The sequence below is a fragment of the Schistocerca gregaria genome, chromosome 4 (genome assembly GCF_023897955.1).
Source record: "Schistocerca gregaria isolate iqSchGreg1 chromosome 4, iqSchGreg1.2, whole genome shotgun sequence".
Classification (NCBI taxonomy): Eukaryota; Metazoa; Arthropoda; class Insecta; order Orthoptera; family Acrididae; genus Schistocerca; species Schistocerca gregaria.
In genome coordinates this window covers 100,614,300-100,637,340 of record NC_064923.1, presented here as the reverse complement: position 1 = coordinate 100,637,340, position 23,041 = coordinate 100,614,300, and the positions used below count along the sequence as shown (strand labels likewise).

The 23,041-nt window shown below is 42.5% G+C and overlaps 1 protein-coding gene across 2 annotated transcripts in view; it reads right to left on the bottom strand.

The window, feature by feature from the left end:
* The window catches only part of LOC126267323 (uncharacterized), a 108,655-nt gene that overhangs the window by 14,883 nt on the left and 70,731 nt on the right, over window positions 1-23,041 (bottom strand). The window contains exon 3 of one of the 2 annotated variants that reach the window (XM_049972424.1): window positions 21,440-21,677. In XM_049972424.1, coding sequence (XP_049828381.1) covers window positions 21,440-21,677 — 238 coding nt within the window. The remainder of the gene's footprint in view (window positions 1-21,439; window positions 21,678-23,041) is intronic. The other variant, XM_049972425.1, reaches the window with a different exon arrangement.

Below are 23,041 nucleotides of genomic sequence, written 5' to 3'. Positions count from 1 at the left end.
ATTTTGAAAGTCAATGACAAAGCAAACTACGTTGCTAATTACTGGGAAGGGAAGATATAATTGGTGCATCCGGATACGGAAGAAGAAGAAATCTGCTTATAACCCTTGAAAACTGACAAATTAACACATGAAACAGTTTTTCAACCTCAGTTTTCACCCTTCAGCACTGAAAATACATCGCGGTCACATAGTGGAATGATCGCTGATTATGACACGGTCTTTGAGCAGAGTTTCGATAAATTAGCAACGCTACGAGAATGCTGGTGACTTTTTGTAGTATTCACCGACCTATCGCTTTTCGAGTAAAGCAGTGAATAATGGACGGTTAAGTTTTCTTTTATTTGGCTGTGTAATTTAATACTTTGATTCTATGTTTCTTGAAACTTCAGTCTTTTTTCTACTTATAAGTTTATTACAGGAAATAATAGGAATAAACAACCGAAAATCATTTATTTCGGAAACCGGTTTAAAATGACGCGAAAAAAATATACAACTGCAAAGGGATTGTTTGAGCGATAACTGCCATCCCTAAGGCGTGTCCAATGGGAAGCAGAAGAGGTTATCTGGCCTCACTCACAATATACAAATTTCGTAGTACTACACAGCCACGCAACACACGTATCATTTCACAGCGGCCTGAAGAATGCTGGAAAAAATAATAGACATTGGCAAGTTGCTACTGTACCGATAATCATTTGTCTTCAAAGCTCAAAATTATTTCGTCGTTAGTCGTATTCTTGTCGTCAGATGGCTCTGATTTCTAAAAGCTTACGATAGCGTCCACCTACTCAAAATATGAATACAAAAGGTATTCGCATGTATCTCAACGTTACCTTCCCGACGCAGAATAATGTGCACAAATCTCATACGAACCATACACTCTTAGACAAGTATACTGGCGCAAGTACGTATGTCTTGCAAACTGCGATTATTAGTATTGTAAAAAATACAGAAGCATCGTGTGATGAGCTCGATATGTCCCTCTAGTACACAATACGACACTCAGTCACGAGAGTGAAATTCCGGTTCATATTTTCTCATTCATCATTTAGTATTGTACCAGCTTATAAACGCTGTCAAAATTATAAGTATATTGCAAAACAACTTTTTAATGTAAATATAACAATAACATTAATTCACTTAATGGTAAATATGATAAAGGGATGGAAAAATCATCTCAACTAAATGATTCAGCCTTTGTACAAGACCATGTAACAATGTCAATAATTAAAATAATTACGTAATTTAAACATAATTCAATGTTATTCAGAAGTAATAATTTACGGAATATATTATGTCACATTTCACATAGAAAATGCATTCATACCGCAGCTATGTTTATGTCAAACATATATCTGAGCACATTAGTGAAATGAATTTTCCATTATAAATTTATTACTGTAAATGTGGCAATAATTGCATTGTTAAAATACAACTACCATGTCCGTTACATTAATGTTGGTGAATATCTGTTGCAAGTCAGTGATTGTTTAGTGCAAATTAACTTACTTTATTTAATTTGAAAGTTTTGTTGAAAAATTACAAAAGTTAATTAAAAAGAAATCGTTAGAGGAAATCTTGGGTGCGTTATTTTTTATTCGAATATCGACTTTTCCTCATTCACTAAATTCCAGTACATTGCAAGCTGAAACAAGCATATACTGAAACCCATTATCGACGAAAGACTAGACAAGTGAAATTTTATAACTTTGCATCATTCTGCTAGCACATGGACGTAATTTGAGGGACGTTTCATTTTCAAGTAGAAGCAACACACAAAAAGTAAAAATAAAGTTTCAAATTATACTCACGGTAATAAGATCGTTGCAGTAATATCTATGTATGTGAATTATGGTGTAATTCACATACATAGATAGCATACTTTTTAAGAACAATGCATTCAGTTTTGCCTTGGTTTAGCTTATGTTAAACCACCCTTTAATTCCGTTCCACTATGAGCAAATGCTTGTCATTATGAAACACGCAATAAAGTTTGATCAGTCGCGTTTCCGTTGACTTACGAGTCAGATTTCATACAAAGGGGTATTTTTCAGGGCATTAAATCGATCGTCATAATATTTTATGGACTGTATGTTAAAATGCCAAGGAGTGACAGGCTTTCAACGTTTGTCTCCCAGTACCTACTGCAACCCACATCCTTCTGAATCTGCTTAGTGTATTCATCTCTTGGTCTCCCTCTACGATTTTTACCCTCCACACTGCCCTCCAATACTAAATTGGTGATCCCTTGATGCCTCAGAACTTGTCCTGCCAACCGATCCCTTCTTCTAGCCAAGTTGTGCCACAAACTTCTAAAAAGGTTCAAATGACTCTGAGCACTATGGGACTTAACATCTTAGGTCATCAGTCCCCTAGAACTTAGAACTACTTAAGCCTAACTAACCTAAGGACATCACACACACTCATGCCCGAGGCAGGATTCGAACCTGCGACCGTAGCAGTCCCGCGGTTCCGGACTACAGCGCCAGAACCGCACGGCCACCGCGGCCGGTCGTGTAAACTGATTTTGGCAAGATTGCTAGGTGGCCTGTGTTATTATCTATGTAAGTTTACCCGCTGCTGTAGTCGTAACATGTTTTGACCTGCAAGCGGTCCATGTTGGCGAAAGTTTGAATGTGTTTTGCGCTGTTGATGTTGTGCCTTGCCGTACATATATTTAGTCATGTACGTGTTGCTGTGTTAAGGATTTTAGGGCATTTTTTAACTGCGGTACCTATTGAAACTTTTATCACTCTCTTAAAGGAGGTATAGGAAAGAGTAACTTCAACTGAAAATTTAATTGTAAATTATACATATGTGTTTCACATTTAAAAATTTAACTGTATTGGGTGAAAGTATGTAATTTAATGCAGAACGATTATTTGTTAATGTATCAAATTGTAAACAGTTTTGAAGTTTCTCTGTTTACCCGCGGTATATAACATGTTTATTACCTCATTTTGTAAGCAGCTCGATTTGTTTGTGTCACTGTAATTTGTAAGCCACAGTGTAATTTATTAAATTAATTACTTGTTTTGCGGAAATAAACCTCGAATTGTATGTCCCCTTTTCATTAACCGAATCCCATCCAAATCGTCCGCTCAGTATGTGCGTGGTCTTTACGCGATAAGTTCGTTGGCGGCAGTAGAATCGTTCCGCAGTGAGGTTCAAACGCCGTTCGCAAAATTTTCCCAGTAGTGTTCCTCGAAAAGAAAAGTCGTCTTCCTTACAGGGATCTCTTTTTGGACATCTCTGTAATATTTGGGTGTTGACCGAATCTATCGGTAACAAATCTAGCAGCCCGCCTGTCTTTCGATGTGTTCCTTCTATCCCACCTCGAGCTGATCCCAAGCACTCGAGCAGTGCTCAGGAATGGACAGCACTAATGACCTACACACGGTCTGCTTTACACATAAACCACAGTTTCGTAAAATTCTCCCAGTACACCGAAGTCGACAATTCGACCTCCCTACTACCATCCTTAAGTGCTCGTTGCAATTCATATCGCTGTGCAGCGTTACGCCTAAGTATTTAATCGACGTGACTGTGTTGAGCACCACGCTACTTAATGCTGTATTCAAACATTACAGGATCGTTTTTCCTACTCATCTGCATTGGCTGAGATTTCTCTATGTTTAGAGCAAGCTGCTGTTAATCACACCAACTAGAGATTTTATGTAAGTAGTCTCGTATACTCCTATAGACGTTCAACGATGACACCTTCCCGAGACCACCGCATGATCAGCAAATAGCCGCAGATGGCTGCTCACTCTGTCCGCCAGACCATTTATGTATGTAGAGAATAATAGCGGTTCTATCACGTTTCCCTGGGCGGGGACATCTGACGATACCCTTGTCTCTCACAGACACTCGCCGTCTATAAAAACATACTGGTTTCTATTATTATTTAATAAGTCTTCCAAGGACTTAGACATCTGTGAGCCTACACCATATGCTCGTACCTTCATTAACAGTTTGCAGCGGGCCATCACGCCAAATGCTTTTCGGAAATTCACTAATGTGGAATCTGCCTATTGCCCTTCATCCACAGTTCCCAGGAAATCATGTGACACAAGGGCAAGCTGAGTTATGCATGAGCGATGCTTTGTAAAACCGTGCTGATTTGTAGACAGAAGGCTTACCGTTTCAGTGATATCTGTTATCCAGAATGAGATTTTCACTATGCAGCGGAATGTGCGCTGATATGAAACTTCCTGGCACATTAAAATTGTGTGCCGGACCGAGACTCGAAGTCGGGGTCTTTGCCATTCGCGGGCAAGTGCTCTACCATCTGAATTATGCAAGCACGACTCACGCCCCGTCTCACAACTTTACTTCTGCCAGTACCTCGTCTCCTACCTTCCGAACTTTACAGAGGCTCCTGCGAAACTTGCAGAACTAGCAGATCTGCCAGGAAGTTTCGTTTGATATCTGTTATATTCGAAATGATAATTATGTCAAGAACTTTGCAGCAAACTGATGTTAAGGACATTTTCCTAGTTGATTCTGGCTCTACACCATACGACTAATATGGAAAAAGTTCGAAACGCGTCGACAACCAACACGTGCTTGCCCTCTGTGTATACTGCGTTGCGATCCTCACCTGAAAAGTTCCTGATTCGTTAGACATACCCAGCAGCCATCATATACTCACACCATTCTTCATCTGCAGAAATGCCTTCTTTCTTGTATTGAAAATAAGCTCGGATGAGGATAACATTTTGAACAACATATGCCACTGGCATGTAAATATTGAAATATCAATTCGGCGGTGTTTATTTAAGGTTTGTTAAGGTATAAGAGTTTCCATTTCTGTTAGAGTGCCATGAAACATATTGGAAATTATTAATAGTTTAATCTCTAATTATAATTTACTGGCCGTTGACGACCTGTACAAAAACACTAACATACCTCTGCGTTGTCGTAGAGATTGTCGTGTACTCGCGTTTTTCCTGTTTGTTGTCGCTGTCTGCCTCTGTGATACTGCTATGGCTATTGTTGCTATAAGATAGTGTCGTCATTTGTTCTTACTGAAAGCGTTGCGAGACCTTTCTGGTTGCGCATCGTTTTGCTGAGTACTTGAGGATTCTGTGGTCCTAGAAACTGCCCTATTTCTGTTGAGCTGTCACAGTCGCGAATAACAATATAACAATTGAGAGATAAAGTTCAACCATTGCGATTACACACACAGTTCCAGTGATTCTGAGTCACCTGTGCAAGTTTGAAAGTAATTTAACGTGCTACCGTCGCTCATAAATTTCGTATGTAGCGCATAATCTTCCCCCCCCCCCCCCCCCCCCATGAACCATGGACCTTGCCATTGGTGGGGGGAGGCTTGCGTCCCTCAGCGATACAGATAGCCGTACCGTACCGTAGGTGCAACCACAACGGAGGGGTATCTGTTGAGAGGCCAGATAAACGTGTGGTTCCTGAAGAGGGGCAGCAGCCTTTTCAGTAGTTGCAGGGGTAACAGTCTGGATGATTGACTGATCTGGCATTGTAACATTAAAAAAAAACGGCCTTGCTGTGCTGGTACTGCGAACGGCTCAAAGCAAGGGGAAACTACAGCCGTAATTTTTCCCGAGGGCATGCAGCTTTACTGTATAGTTAAATGATGATGGCGTCCTCTTGGTTCAAATTTTCCGGAGGTAAAATAGTCCCCCATTCGGATCTCCGGGCGGGGACTACTCAGGAGGAAGCTGTTATCAGGAGTCGATGGGTAAATCACATAACTAACGAGGAGGTATTGAATAGAATTGGAGAGAATAGAAATTTGTGGCAACAAGAAGGGATCGGTTGGTAGGGTATATTCTGAAGCATCAAGGGATCAGCAGTTTAGTATTGGAGCGCAGTGTGGAGGGTAAAAATCATAGAGGAAGACCGATAGATGAATACACTATTCGGATTCAGAAGAATGTAGGTTGCAGTAGTTACTGGGAGATGAAGAAGCTTGCACAGGATAGCATCAAACCAGTCTCAGGACTGAAGACCACAACAACAACAGCGGATAATGTAGCTGCAGACAGTCGTTTTTATCCAAAACAGTTTGAACAATGATTTTAGAATTAGCAGAAAGTAACGTCACATTACAGGCTGGCAGGCGACTTCCAGTAGAACGGCTGCACGGAGCCGTTGGCTAGACTACTTTTGTGGTTTATCCTCATCTTAACATGGACGACGGCTTACTGAACCCTGTTTTCCAGGGGAACAATAACTATTCTCGAGTCTAAAGGGATAAAGCCGTGATTAAAATTAAGGAACAACCAAACACATGGAGCGGCCGCAAAATCAGTCTTTTGGCCCACTGCATATGTATAGAGAGGAACATCTGAGGTGCCAGCCAAGCAGGACCCGTGCCATGCTTCGTAGCTGGTGTGGTCGGATGTTGCAGTTTCTCTCATCGACAGCACAGCCCCTGGTATGCATGAGTATTAATGCACCACGGAAGCTTGAACACTACAACTTGCTTCATAAGCTACATGTGCGTGGGTTTGTTGCGAAAGCTGCAAATCCGTGTCCTCGTTTAGGAACCGCTTGTTTATTAGGCCCGGTTCCTGTCGCGGAAACCAGTTTGCGTCTTCCAATCAATTTTAGTGGTTTCTATTTAGCTGGTCTTGCCAAAAGTAGCGATAGCTTCCACGTTCTCTTCCTTACGTATGCTCGTAAATATGACCTTCGTGTCTGTGTCATCCACAACGGTCTACATGGCTATGAAGGACTGAAAAATCCAAGAACCCACGATGAAACTGAAGTAATATTACTCCAAATAAATAGGGGAATAAAAAGGATAAAGATATCTCGTTCTTTCAAGTAACATCGCGTGGCATTACACAACAAATTAAGGCATAATATAGCACAAAGATAAGAAGTTTTCTAAGAAGATGCATGGATAGACGACGCGCAGATGATGAATATTTGTGTTTAATTTAGATGCATGCTGGAATCTCAGAATTCAGATACTGAGGAAAGATGTAGAAAGAAACTGTTAGCTAGTTAGTTACTTGGACCATAGACTATTTCAACGATTCTTTTATCGAAAGACGTGTAACGAGGCAGTTTACGAGATATCTCCAGGTGATTACTGTTAAAATTAATGAATGCACAACGTTTTAGTCTTAGTTTTGCAACCACTCAAAAACTTTTTTTCAGGTTACGTCTTTTTATGTAGAAATCCATCAATGGAATAGAAGGAATGGTTTAAGGTATATGATTCTAGGTTAGATTTGAGGCTTGCTTTGCTTCCTGTCAGACTTTTATGGCACCGGGCAAATTTAAAAAAATTGTTACTGCGTACTGAATTCCTTTCTGAGTCACCATCAGTTTTAATAATAGATAATAAAGGTTATTTAATCTTCTCATGGTGTAGTCATGGACACCACTATTCTTCTCAAGTTGTGATGAATTCTTTATGACGAATTTCATTAGCGCATATAAGTCTTGTGATGGTGGAGTTAAAGTGCCTAACTTCTTGAAAAGGTGCCTGCGTGACGACAATGGGAGAACGTAATGTATTATTCCTACTGCTCGCCTTCTTGCAATTTATACCTTCTTTCTAAGTGATGATACTGAGTGGTTATATGTGAAATACATGAGGAAGTCGATTCACTTGTTTCAAGACTAGCATTTATACGAAGAGCAAAAATTATTGGACTTAATTGCTTGAACAGCTCGGTAATACGCTTTTCCCAGGACAAGTTCTAGTCAATTTTTGCTTCCAAAAATATGGCTCCTGTTCATGTTCTACATCAGTTGTTGGTGTGACTCTCTTTGTTGCAAGTAACTCAAAATTAAGGGAAGTACATTTTCAGAGGACCATTAAATAATGCTTTGAAAAATCATTAACAGTCTCGTCTGTTCCTTTCTCTGTAATGCGATATAATGATCTTCAACCTGATGTTAATCAAACAAAACTGGTACATTTTGCAAACAATATTAAACAGTCTCTCTGTCTCTGTTTAATATTGTTTGCAAAATGTACCAGTTTTGTTTGATTAACATCAGGTTGAAGATCATTGATATAACAAACAGAATGCACAAATCTGTGCTGAATAATACAGACGAAGTTAAAACTTGTTGGTCTCCCATCATGATTTCTTCCAAGTCACTAAATTTCTCTCTCCTTTCAACAGTGTCTGTATTATTCAGCACAAATTTTTGCGTTCTTTTCATTGTGTATGATCCAAACAAGTTGTATGTAAGGTCATGAGTTCCATAAAACTTAACTTTTTCTAAGAGTGTAACTTGATCTACACATTCAAATACCTTGTAAACACAAAAAATGTCAACTGGAAATATATTATCCTTAATGCTTGTAATATTTTATGAGTGAATGTATAAATAGCATTCTCAGTCGAGTAACCCTTCTGTAATCCAAACTGTGATGTACTAAGTAAGTTGTTTCTACGTAAGTATGAGACTACTCTTGAGTACATTTGTTTTTTCGAATATTTTGGAAAAAATTTTCAGTAAGGTGACGGTACGATAACTATTTAAATCTTTCTTGTCATACTTTTTATAAAGAGGTTTAACAATTGCATATTTTAATCTGTCTGGAAATATCACTTTGCCAGTGATATGCATTGCATCTCTTTCTGTATACACCTCATCCCATACTACCTGTTTTAACTCATTCTAAAACACTCTCATGAATAAGCCTCCCTACTTTGTGTGAACGTGCCTCAGAGCTGTTAGGTGCTGCCTTGTTTATTTCCATAAGCTGTGCATCGTGATCAGATATTCCACTGAAATTCGGTGCACATTAACGGTTTCAGCCAGGACACTATCTATACAACTGCTATAAGTCAGGACCCTATTGCCTTGCTGCATGCGAGACAGAAAACTGACCACTGAAATCAGAATGAAACACGCAAATGATGATTCTAGATGATTTTTCCTATCTGTATCTTAAGAAATCCACAGTCAAATCTCCACAAATTACTGTTTCTTCTGATCCGACAGATAATTCAATAATGCATCTAGATTTCTCATAAATAGCTGAAAGTTTCCTAGAGGGGTTCTACAGACTGTTAGAATTACGAGAGAACTATTCTTCAGTAACATATCACATGGACATGATTCTAGATTGTACACAAGAAAGGCTTGTATCATTTTTTTTTCCTCTGTGCAACTTCTACATATGTTGCGCCTCCTTTTTGTCCCATGTTCGCTGTACACGAAAATGATTCTAGCCTGTAATCTACACCTTGCAAAGCGTGGACTGAAAGAGATGAAAAGGGCTAAAAACGTGCAAAGAACTACGCTAGGAAAATGTAATGTAAATCAAACAGGATGTTATCATGATGTACAAGAAACGATTCCGTTTGACCAAACAATTAAACGATTAGTTTTAGAAATGTCTTTATTGATGTTTCAACTAATGAATAGTAATTAATACGCGTACTTTTAAGTGAAAGTAGTTTTTAGAAGTGCGGTATATCGACCTCAACTGAAATACCGTAACTGCTCCATAAGGTTTTTCACAAAAAAACATTACCGGTGCTCTCGTATCAGGGTTTACAGTATTAGTCGACGGAATCTGTCCTTCACACAAGCTATTGCGCCACTGCGAAAAACCCGTCGTGCCTATTTCCAGTGCATTATGGTGAAGTTGTGAATAAAAGATAGACCAACAAATATGGAAACTTGAAATACATAAAGAAAGCTGATAAAGCAGGCACAAGTCAAAAGCCGGCAGGTGTGGCCGAGCGGTTCTAGGCGCTTCAGTCTGGAACCGCGTGACCGCTACGGTCGTACGTTGGAATCCTGCCTCGGGCATGGATGTGTGTGATGTCCTTAAGTTAGTTAGATTTAAGTAGTTGTAAGTTCCGGGGGACTGATGACCTCAGATGTTAAGTCCCATAGTGCTCAGAGCCATTTGAACCATTTTGAACAAGTCAAAAACCGAGTGAGGTGGCGCAGTGGTTAAAAACTGGACTCGCATTCGGAAGAACGATGGTTCAATCCCGCGTCCGGCCATCCTGATTTAGGTGATTACACTAAATCGCTCCAGGCAAATTCCGGGATGGTTCCTTTCAAAGGGCACGGGCGACTTCCTTCCCCGTCCTTCCCTAATCCGATGAGACCGATGACCTCGCTGTCTGGTCTCCTTCCCCGAAGCAACCAACCAACCAACAAGTCCAAAGAGCGACACTGAAGATTCCTGCTGTTGCCAGCGTGTCGGAATATGTATCTGGGCTTAGAGTGTTTCTGATGCGGGTGAGTACTTCAACATGTGGCGTTAACTACTGGTGCCATAAGTCAATGTTCAAACTAAAATATCACTGGTGTGGAAGAAAGCTGGCGAGAAGTGCTTGTGCAATGTTACTCGTCGATTACAAAGCTTGCTGCTTACTGGTGGCTCACTGCAAACCAGCAACCTCTGAGGGCCGCGTGTTCCTTCCGGCAGTCGTGGGTATACGACGCCAGTTCTGGCTGTGCAGTTTGTGCAGCTGCAGAGAGAGTCTCGACATTGCCCGAAGAGTGAATGCCCCACACAGCGGCCGCTCGTTGTTCGCCTCAGAGGTGCTGCTTGCAGCGAGGACGTCAGGTGCCCGCCACAACTCCTCTGTCGATGTTGCGCCCCTCAGGGTGTGTATCGCCTCTCTCATTTTGCGTGTGTACGTCCACGTACGTCTCGCAAGCACTCGTGCCTCATGGAACTACCCACAGTCACAATGGTGTTGCATTAGCGCCGTGCTGCGCTGCTGCACCAATGTAACACTGCTTTCGTGTTTTACGAGAGTATTACGGAAAGTAAGTTCCGTTTCGATTTTTCTCCCCTGCACTCCTACGATCGCAATTCCCCTCATGCGCAGCAGTATGTGCGGTTCAAGCAGAACGAAATAACGCCATTTCCAGCTCGCTCTGTAATTGTGTGGTATTCGTAGTGATTGATTATGATGGCATCGTTGATCTAAAATCCCACCTCGTGTGAATTGAGATCTGTGATTCGTTTTCCGAATGCTGAGAGCGTTACACCAAGCGACAATCGTCGACAAATCTGGGAGGTTTAAGGTGAAAATGCAATGAGTGCTAGAGTGGTAAGATAATGGGTCCGACAATGTAAGAAAGGGCGTGATGAAGCGCATAATGAAAAACGAAGTGGACGTCAGTCTGTGGCAGCTGATGAACTGGATAGTGCAGTTGAAGAAATGTTTGAGAAAAACCGTAGGTTTACAATTGATGCCATTGCTCATCAACTTCCACAAATTCCACGAACAGTAATTTAGGAGATTCTTACTGAAAAGCTAGATTTTCATACACGTAGTGCACATTGGGTGCCTAAATGTCAAAAACAACGGATGGGAAGCGCAGTGGAGTGGCCGAGCCGTTCTAGGCGCTACAGTCCGGAGCCGCGCGACCGCTACGTCGCAGGTTCGAATCCTGCCACAGGCATGCATGTGTACTATGTCCTTAGGTTAGTTAGGTTTAAGTAGCTCTACGTTCTAGGGGACTGATGACCTCAGTAGTTAAGCCCCGTAGTGCTCAGAGCCATTTGAACCATTTTTGAAGTGCACTTGAGTTTTTTGATGCGTTACAATGATGATGGCGATAAATTTTTATCCCAGGTAGTCACGGGGGATGAAACGTGGATTGCTTATGATAGCCGTGAAACGAAATGGCAATGGGTGGAATGGAGGCATACTTCTTCCTCAGGAAAGGTTAAACCCAAGCAACTCTTGGCACCCCGAAAAGTCATATGCACAGTGTTTTGGGACAGATAAGGCATCTTAATGGCTGATTTTTCATCACGAGGTGAAACAATCAATAAGGGTGTTTATTGCGAGACGATTAAGAAACTACTCTGCGCAATACAGAACAAGCGCACAGAAATGATGTTCAAAAGCTGTGGTTTTCATTCACGACAACGCCAGACCACACACGCGAATATGACAAAGCACTTCCTTCGGAGCTTTATTTGGGACGTTCTTGGCCATCATCCGTTCATTAAGGACCTCGCTCCCAGCGATTTTCATCTCTTTCGGCATCTGAAATCGTTCCTTGCTGGCAAGTGCTTCAACAGCGATGAAAAGGTAAAAGAACGTGTCAGCACATGGTTGACAACATATGCGACTATGACGAACGAATACATAAACTTATACCAAGTTCCGAGAAATGCCTGGAAAATTACAGGGGCTATTTTGAAAGTAATGTCAGTCTTATATATTTTATTGAAATAAATTTCTTTCTTTACCTGTATTTGATTCCTTTTTTATTACCAAATAAAACTTACTTTCCGAACTACCCTCGTATTTTGTACGCAGGAACCTGACACGCCTTGTTATTTCTCATCTAGAGGTGGCATCGTACCTGCAATATATCTGGCTCTGAGCACTATGCGACGTAACTTCTGAGGTCATCAGTCGCCTAGAACTTACAACTAATTAAACCTAACTAACCTAAGGACATCACACACATCCATGCCCCACGCAGGATTCGAACCTGCGACCGGAGCGGTCTACAATATATATACGACATACATGTAGTGCTGAGAACTCAATGGAACTCTCCTAGTTTCTGACCAGAAGGAGAGAGGAGACTAAGACTCATTGATGAAACGAAGCGTTATGTCCATTATCCACCGCGAGACTGAATATTGTCTCGTGTAGTTAAGGGCACGTGACGTGGAATGCAAAGTGTCTATGCGGAATAGCGATAATATGGATCACATTCGGGCATATCCACTGACTTAATCCACTCTAACGAAGGACGTCGGCGAATGAGCATCCCGGAAACTGCGAAGCTGGTCGATTGTTCACGTGGCACTACCCTCAACGTCCATGGAAAGTGGTTGAAGATCGGTGTTGTGCGTCCACGTCTCATCACAAGACCTGGGTGTCTGTCTGAGGCTTGATCTGGAAAACAGGACAGGCTACGATCTGTGGCAGATCTGACGACAGCGTAAATTGCTGGTGCAGACACAAGTGTTTCAGAGCGCATCCTTCAATGCATACTTTTGTGCATGGTGCTGCGCAGCAAACGGCCGATCCTCGTTCCCATGTTGACCAAAGACATCGCCAGTCACAGTTGCAACGGGCACTGGATTATCGACACTGGATCGTAGCTCAGAGAAACCGTGTCACCTTGTAATGTAGCAAATAATTAGGAGTTGCCATCTTGCATTGAAAGTGCAGCTTCCCGTGGAACCGGGAAAAGAGCAGATTTTGGTTCTCATGCTGCTACAGCTGACGCTGCGAACCGGGCCGAGTGAGCCGTGTGCTTGACTAACGCTGCATGCAATACGTTACACATGTTGTTGTTGTTGTTGTCTTCAGTCATGAGACTGGTTTGATGCAGCTCTCCATGCTACTCTATCCTGTGCAAGCTTCATCTCCCAGTACCTACTGCAACCTACATCCTTCTGAAACTGCTTAGTGTACTTATCTCTCGGTCTCCCTCTACGATTTTTACCCTCCACGCTGCCCTCCAACGCTAAATTTGTGATTCCTTGATGCCTCAGAACATGTCCTACCAACCGATCCCTTCTTCTAGTCAAGTTGTGCCACAAACTCCTCTTCTCCCCAATCCTATTCAATACCTCCTCATTAGTTACGTGATCTATCCACCTTATCTTCAGTATTCTTCTGTAGCACCACATTTCGAAAGCTTCTATTCTCTTCTTGTCCAAACTAGTTATCGTCCATGTTTCACTTCCATACATGGCTACACTCCAAACAAATACTTTCACAAACGACTTCCTGATACATAAATCTATATTCGATGTTAACAAATTTCTCTTCTTCAGAAACGCTTTCCTTGCCATTGCCAGTCTACATTTTATATCCTCTCTACTTCGACCATCATCAGTTATTTTACTTCCTAAATAACAAAACTCCTTTACTACTTTAAGTGTCTCATTTCCTAATCTAATTCCCTCAGCATCACCCGATTTAATTTGACTACATTCCATTATCCTCGTTTTGCTTTTGTTGATGTTCATCTTATATCCTCCTTTCAAGACACTGTCCATTCCGTTCAACTGCTCTTCCAAGTCCTTTGACGTCTCTGACAGAATTACAATGTCATCGGCGAACCTCAAAGTTTTTACTTCGTCTCCATGAATTTTAATACCTACTCCAAATTTTTCTTTTGTTTCCTTTACTGCTTGCTCAATATACAGATTGAATAACATCGGGGAGAGGCTACAACCCTGTCTCACTCCTTTCCCAACCACTGCTTCCCTTTCATGCCCCTCGACTTTTATGACTGCCATCTGGTTTCTGTACAAACTGTAAATAGCCTTTCGCGCCCTGTATTTTACCCCTGCCACCTTTAGAATTTGAAAGAGAGTATTCCAGTCAACATTGTCAAAAGCTGTCTGTAAGTCTACAAATGCTAGAATCGTAGGTTTGCCTTTTCTTAATCTTTCTTCTAAGATAAGTCGTAAGGTCAGTATTGCCTCACGTGTTCCAACATTTCTACGGAATCCAAACTGATCCTCCCCGAGGTCCGCATCTACCAGTTTTTCCATTCGTCTGTAAAGAATTCGCGTTAGTATTTTGCAGCTGTGACTTATTAAACTGATAGTTCGGTAATTTTCACATCTGTCAGCACCTGCTTTCTTTGGGATTGGAATTATTATATTCTTCTTGAAGTCTGAGGGTATTTCGCCTGTCTCATACACCTTGCTCACCAGCTGGTAGAGTTTTGTCATGACTGGCTCTCCCAAGGCCGTCAGTAGCTCTAATGGAATGTTGTCTACTCCGGGGGCCTTGGTTCGACTCAGGTCTTTTAGTGCTCTGTCAAACTCTTCACGCAGTATCGTATCTCCCATTTCGTCTTCATCTACATCCTCTTCCATTTCCATAATATTGTCCTCAAGAACATCACCCTTGTATAAACCTTCTATATACTCCTTCCACCTTTCTGCCTTCCCTTCTTTGCTTAGAACTGGGTTGCCATCTGAGCTCTTGATATTCATACACGTGGTTCTCTTCTCTCCAAAGGTCTCTTTAATTTTCCAGTAGGCAGTATCTATCTTACCCCTAGTGAGATAAGCCTCTACATCCTTACATTTGTCCTCTAGCCATCCCTGTTTAGCCATTTTGCACTTCCTGTCGATCTCATTTTTGAGACGTTTGTATTCCTTTTTGCCTGTTTCATTTACGGCATTTTTATATTTTCTCCTTTCATCAATTAAATTCAATATTTCTTCTGTTACCCAAGGATTTCTAGCAGCCCCCGTCTTTTTACCTACTTTATCCTCTGCTGCCTTCACTACTTCATCCCTCAGAGCTACCCATTCTTCTCCTACTGTATTTCTTTCCCCTATTCCTGTCAATTGTCCCCTTATGCTCTCCCTGAAACTCTGTACAACCTCTTGTTCTTTCAGTTTATCCAGGTCCCATCTCCTTAATTTCCCACATTTTTGCAGTTTCTTCAGTTTTAATCTACAGGTCATAACCAATAGACTGTGGTCCGAGTCCACATCTGCCCCTGGAAATGTCTTACAACTTAAAACCTGGTTCCTAAATCTCTGTCTTACCATTATATAATCTATTTGATACGTTTTAGTATCTCCAGGGTTCTTCCACGTATACAACCTTCTTTCATGATTCTTAAACCAAGTGTTAGCTATGATTAAGTTGTGCTCTGTGCAAAATTCTACTAGGCGGCTTCCTCTTTCATTTCTTAGCCCCAATCCATATTCACCTACTATGTTTCCTCCTCTCCCTTTTCCTACACTCGAATTCCAGTCACCCATGACTATTAAATTTTCGTCTCCCTTCACTATCTGAACAATTTCTTTTATTTCGTCGTACATTTCTTCAATTTCTTCATCATCTGCAGAGCTAGTTGGCATATAAACTTGTACTACTGTAGTAAGTATGGGCTTCGTATCTATCTTGACCACAATAATGCGTTCACTATGCTGTTTGTAGTAGCTTACCCGCATTCCTATTTTCCTATTCATTATTAAACCTACTCCTGCATTACCCCTATTTGATTTTGTATTTATAACCCTGTAGTCACCTGACCAGAAGTGTTGTTCCTCCTGCCATCGAACTTCACTAATTCCCACTATATCGAACTTTAACCTATCCATTTTCCTTTTTAAATTTTCTAACCTACCTGCCCGATTAAGGGATCTGACATTCCACGCTCCGATCCGTAGAACGCCAGTTTTCTTTCTCCTGATAACGACATCCTCCTGAGTAGTCCCCGCCCGGAGATCCGAATGGGGGACTATTTTACCTCCGGAATATTTTACCCAAGAGGATGCCATCATCATTTAATCATACAGTAAAGCTGCATGTCCTCGGGAAAAATTACGGCTGTAGTTTCCCCTTGCTTTCAGCTGTTCGCAGTACCAGCACAGCAAGGCCGTTTTGGTTAATGTTGCAAGGCCAGATCAGTCAATCATCCAGACTGTTGCCCCTGCAACTACTGAAAAGGCTGCTGCCCCTCTTCAGGAACCACACGTTTGTCTGGCCTCTCAACAGATACCCCTCCGTTGTGGTTGCACCTACGGTACGGCCATCTGTATCGCTGAGGCACGCAAGCCTCCCCACCAACGGCAAGGTCCATGGTTCATGGGGGGGACGTTACACATACCCTCTGTGAATCTGAAGAAGTACTATTACATATCAATCAATCTTTTTCATTCTGAGCATAACACAACCATACTGTTAAAATTTCAAATCAATAACTTCAATACTTTCGCAGATGAAAATTTTTAGGCAATACACACAATAATCGTGCCGGTATTGTGGAACTGAGTTATGGACTGTAATGTGCTCATCTGTAGTATCAATTTAAACTACAACCAAGACGATAGTTTCATATAATCCAATTTTCTGGAATTTTCTTCAGTTTCATTAGCACAGATTTCTGACGTAATTAGAAGTGCTTTCGAAAATTATTATTTCATCGTGGTTTGGTTGTGTGAGTTTTGGAGAGACAGAGAGTCAATGGAGGACATACGCAAAGTGAGCACGTGATATTTTATTAAAACTATGTAAATGTTTGCCTGACAACGTTGTGCAGTAGGGGTATTTGTGACTTATGTCTGAGTGAGCTTGATTTTTTACGTAAAAGGCTGCCAGAAGGGACGCGGAGCATTAAATTTATCAGTAATTTATTTTGTGGCAAGGAATCGTATTTTGTTTTCATTAAATACTATTTAGTTTCGAAATTACAAGATTTGTAGTGTAAATTACTTCTGGTAATAAGATTCGCTGATATTAGAAATATCGAGCGTGCAGAATAGCTCGAGATGAACTGTGTAATATACTAGCCAAAATGAATTCAGTTTTTCCCGCGCGTTTGAGTAGGGCTTCGTGCCTCAGATCCATAAGTCGACAGAATCGCTCGGGAACCGTCTTCTGGTAAACACGGTGATCAAATGTGTGGCAATATGAAGAAATTCGTGAGGTTAATCGGCTCTCGTCTCGTTCGTGTCGGCCGGTGTGGCCGAGCGGTTCTAGGCGCTTCAGTGTGGAACCGCGCGACCGCTACGGTCGCAGGTTCGAATCCTGCCTCCGGCATGGATGTGTGTGATGTTCTTAGGTTAGTTAGGTGCAAGTGGTCCTAGGGGACTGATGACCTCAGATGTTAAGTCCCATAGTGCTCAGAGGCATTTGAAACATTTTGTCGTTCGTGAAAAGCGACTACTGTATTGAATATTTTGTGAAAGTTTGAGCTTTCTTAGATGGTTTATTTTAGGAGATATTCGCGTGTGAACGTTTCATATCGTACATAAATTCTGTGTCATGTGTTTTGTGTTGATTACGACACATTATGGCGAGCACGTATTGAGCAGAAGTCTTCTGAACGACTGAATGTGTTAACTTGCAAGTAGTAGTGGATCAGTGGCTGTTCAGGACGTTCCAAATGTCGGGTCGGATTAAATATCTTCTCGCAGCTTTCGTGTGTGAAGTTGAAGTAATACAGGCAGTCAATAAAATTTGCATAATTGATGTCGGGATATAAAATACGAACTTGATAGCCATTTTCCATGTTTTAATGACAATAAACCAAGGAAATTTTAGACATGTTTTCAAACGAGTCATGCAAGAATCAACAGAACTTCGTGTGTTGTGTGAGCTGTTTGCCATGCAGTTTGGCGCCTGAACAGTGAAAGTGAGGTTTTCTACGAAAAAATCGAAATATAGTTGCAGAATGTAGGAATAAATAGTGATAATAGAGATTATTTTTGATCGAAACAAAATTCATATTGGATGTTCTTGACAAAGGTCGTATGATACGTTCTCCACACTGTTGAAAACCGAAAGAATAGGAAACGCGTCGTCGAAACGTTGAAAATATCTACGTTTCTCCGTTCCAGGAAATATTCAGTGTGTTTCGGAAGTGATGGTCATTATTTCACACGTGGAAAGTACAGGCCAGAAGTAGCTAAAATGCTCCAATAAACAGGGGTCACAAATCGACCGTTGACGAGATACAACACATTTTCTGTTGCTGTTCATCAGTGTCTAGGAAAAGATGGCCTGTCTAAAAGTTAAAGAATATATTCCATGCGTCTGAATGCAATACTGAACTCGTCTACGAAGTGAGCTGCGAATCCTCTCAGGCAGTCCTGGGGAATTGCGTAAATGCTGTAAAGCTGCTTTAATCCGTATGCGTAATTCCTCAAGAGAGGTCACCTACGTAGTGTAGACCAGGCTTCTGACATGACCCCACGCAAAGAAATCCATGGTATTTAAATCCAGAGACCTTGGATGCCATGGCAAACACCCTCCTCTACCTATCCAATGTTGACCATACGTCCGAGTTAGTAGCTGACACGCTCGCAAATCAAAACTTGCAGGAGCATCGTGATGCACAAACCATCGCATCTGTTCAGAAGAGGGTCCAGTGGGACATCATCGTGTACATCTGGAAATACAGTCCGCAGAAACCGCATGCACTGCTGTCTGGTCAGTCTCTGCAGTAGGAAGTGTAGTCCGGTCCTGCCTCAAGGGCACTGCCATTCGCTCTGAAGTGCATATGAGGGTACTTTCACTGGTGTAACCTCAGTCCGTGGTGCCTTTACGTTTGTAACTGATTGACGGTACGGCACGGTGCACGGAGTGGGCAAGGGAAGTAGTTGCGATGCGTGCACAAACAGATAATCGAATCCAAACTTTGTGAGACCAACGTAAATACCGCGGTTTGCATGGGGTTTACTGCTGGTTCCCAACTCGAATTAATGCGATACCTCGGCAACGGTGGATTTGCGAACCCATGTTTACTGGAGCCTTTTAGCTGCTTTTGGCCTGTACTTTCCATGTGTAAGTTATTGACCATTTTTCCTGGAATTCCCTGGATACTTACAACCACGTCAAAAAATATTACAAGCCTTTAAAAAGAGTATTTTTACAGAATCTGTTCTGTCCTTTTCTTGTATTCTCCGTTGAAAATTATTTTTCTCGTTCAACAGTTCTGTCTTTTTCACTGATTGTTACTTATGCACAATGTAGGGTTTTTAACATGCATATCCCGGTATTGTAAAACATATCTACCTACATCTACATACATACTCCGCAATCCACCATACGGTGCGTGGCGGAGGGTACCTCGTACCCCAACTAGCATCTTCTCTCCCTGTTCCACTCCCGAACAGAACCAGGGAAAAATGACTGCCTATATGCCTCTGTACGATCCCTAATCTCTCTTATCTTATCTTTGTGGTCTTCCCGCGAGATATAAGTTGGCGGCAGTAAAATTATACTACACTCAGCCTATAAAATCTGTTCTCTAAATTTCCTCAGTAGCAATTCACGAAAAGAACGCCTCCTTTCCTCCCGAGTTCCTGAAGCATTTCCGTAACACTCGCGTGATGATAAAACCTACCAGTAACAAATCTAGATGCCCGCCTCTGAATTTCTTCTATGTCCTCCCTCAATCCGACCTGATAGGGATCCCAAACGCTCGAGCAGTACTCAAGAATAGGTCGTATTAGTCTTTTATAAGCGGTCTCCTTTACAGATGAACCACATTCTCCTAAAATTCTACCAATGAACCGAAGACGACTATCCGCCTTCCCCACAACTGCCATTACATGCTTGTCCCACATCATATGGCTCTGCAATGTTACGCCCAAATATTTAACCGACGTGACTGTGTCAAGCGCTACACTACTAATGGAGTATTCAAACATTACGGGATTCTTTTTACTATTCATCTGCATTAATTTACATTTATCTATATTTAGAGTTAACCACCATTCTTTACACCAATCACAAATCCTGTCCAAGTCCTCTTGTATCCTCCTACAGTCACTCAACGACGACACCTTCCCGTACACCACAGCATCATCAGCAAACAGCCGCACAGTGCTATCCACCATATCCAAAAGATCATTTATGTAGATAGAAAACAACAGCCGACCTACCACACTTCCCTGGGGCACTCCAGATGATACCATCACCTCCGATGAACACTCACCATTGAGGACAACGTACTGGGTTCTATTACTTAAGAACGAGCCACTCACATACTTGGGAACCAATCCCATACGCTCATACCTTAGTTAGGAGTCTGTAGTGGGGCACCAATCAAACGCTTTCCGGAAGTCAAGGAATATGGCATCCGTCTGATACCCTTCATCCATGGTTCACAAGATATCATGTGAAAAAAGGGCGAGTTGCGTTTCGCAGGAGCGATGCTTTCTAATGCCGCGCTGATGCATGGACAGCAACTTCTCTGTCTCATTCAATATATTCGAATTGAGAATATGTATGAGAATCATGCAACAAACCGATGTTAAGGATATTGGTCTGTTATTTTGAGGATCCGTCCTTCTACCCTCCTTACATACAGGCGTCGCCTGCGCTTTTTTCCAATCGCTCGGGACTTTACGTTGGGCAAGAGATTCGCGATACATGCAAGCTAAGTATGGAGCCAATGCAGTAGAGTACTCTTCTGCCCTTCTTATATACAGGCTTCACCTGCGCTTTTTTCCAGTCGCTCGGGACTTTACGTTGGGCAAGAGATTCGCGATACGTGCAAGCTAAGTAAGGAGCCAATGCAGTAGAGTACTCTCTGTACCTTTTTACTTTCAGCTATTTCGTCTCTCATGTGGGAGAACACTAGCAGAAACAAAATCTCTGGCCCTGATGCAACCTTTGCAGCGTGTCACAAAAACAAAGCAAACTACTAAATAAGAATTAAGAAGACACAAACTCTAGTACTATAATAGGAGTGAGCTCGGCGAGAGAACGTTAACTTCCGGTGTTGACAGGCGACGCTGCAGTCACCTGTTTCTACACGTCCGTAGGCTGCAGCGTATTCAAGATTTTAGGACGCCACACACGGTATACTTTGCTCAGTGACGTCAACATCCCATTCGTGACGTGGTTGTTTATTAACTTACACCAAGAGCAAGGACTTCAGGCAGAAAGAGGGGGAGAGACGGGAGAGAGAGAGAGAGAGAGAGAGAGAGAGAGAGAGAGAGAGGAGAGAGAGTGAGAGTGGAGAATGACGGAGCGCGGCTGACCTCCCCTCGGAGAAAGCAGCGGGGCGGCTGCAGGGTGTAGGCGCTAGCGGCAGCTGCAGCTGCAGGGTCTGGGTGCGGCTGGCCCACCTGCAGGTGCGGCCCGACGGGCACGGGGTACGGCACCGCCACCGGCAGCGCCTGAGCCGGCCCGCCGCCGTACAGGGAGTGCCCGGTGAACTGCGAAGGCGCCTCCGCCGGCGCAGGATACGTGCCCGCCGAGTACGCCGTCGCCACGTCCCTGCAACACACGCACACCACATCCTTCCTGGTACAGTTGGTAGCACATGTGGAGCCGTAAACATTCTATTAACAAACAACAGTTGGCACCTCTTGCAAGGAATTATGCAGTGTATCGGATACTACATTGAAGAGCGAAAGAAGCTGGTACACCTGCCTTATATCCTGTAGGGCTCCCGCAAGCGCGCAGAAGTGCCACGGTAAGACGTGACATGGACTCGACTAATGTGTGAAGTACATCTAAATCTACATCTACATTTATACACCGCAAGCCACTCAACGGAGTGTGGCGGAGGGCACTTTACGTGCCACTATTACCTCGTTTTCCTGTTCCAGTCGCGTATGGTTCACGGGGAGAACGACTGCCGGAAAGCCTCCGTGCGCGCTCGAATCTCTCTAATTTTACATTCGTGATCTCCTCGGGAGGTATGAGTCGGGGGAAGCAATATATTCGATACCTCATCCAGAAACGAACCCTCTCGAAACCTGGACAGCAAGCTACACCGTGATGCAGAGCGCCTCTCTTGCAAAGTCTACCACTTGAGTTTGCTAAACATATCCGTAACGCTATCATGCTTACCGAATAACCCTTAGACGAAACGCGCCGCTCTTCTTTGGATCGTCTCTATCTCCTCTGTCAACCCGACTTGGTACGGATACCACAGTGATGAGCAGTACTCAAGTATAGGTCGAACGAGTGTTTTGTAAGCCACCTCCTTTGTTGATGGACTACATTTTCTAAGGACTCTCCCAATGAATCTCAAGCTGGTACCCGCCTTACCAACAATTAAATTTATATGATCATTCCACTTCAAATCGTTCCGTACGCATACTCCTAGATATTTTACAGAAGTAATTTCCAGCAGTGTTTGTTCCGCTGTCATTTAATCATACAATAAAGGATCCTTCTTTCTATGTGTTCGCAATACATGACATTTGTCTTTAAGTGTCAGTTGCCACTCCCTGCACCAGGTGCCTATCCACTGCAGATCTTCCTGCATTTCGCTGCAATTTTATAACGCTGCAACTTCTCTGTGTACTACAGCATCATCTGCGAAAAGCCGCATGAAACTTCCGACACTATCTACTAGGTCATTTGTATACAGGGTGTTACAAAAAGGTACGGCCAAACTTTTAGGAAACATTCCTCACACACAAATAAAGAAAACATGTCATCTGGACATGTGTCCGGATACGCTTAATTTCTATGTTAGAGCTCATTTTAGTTTCGTCAGTATGTACTGTACTTCCTCGATTCGCCGCCAGTTGCCCCAACTGAAGGAAGGTAATGTTGACTTCGGTGCTTGTGTTGACATGCGACTCATTGCTCTACAGTACTAGCATCAAGCACGTCAGTACGTAGCA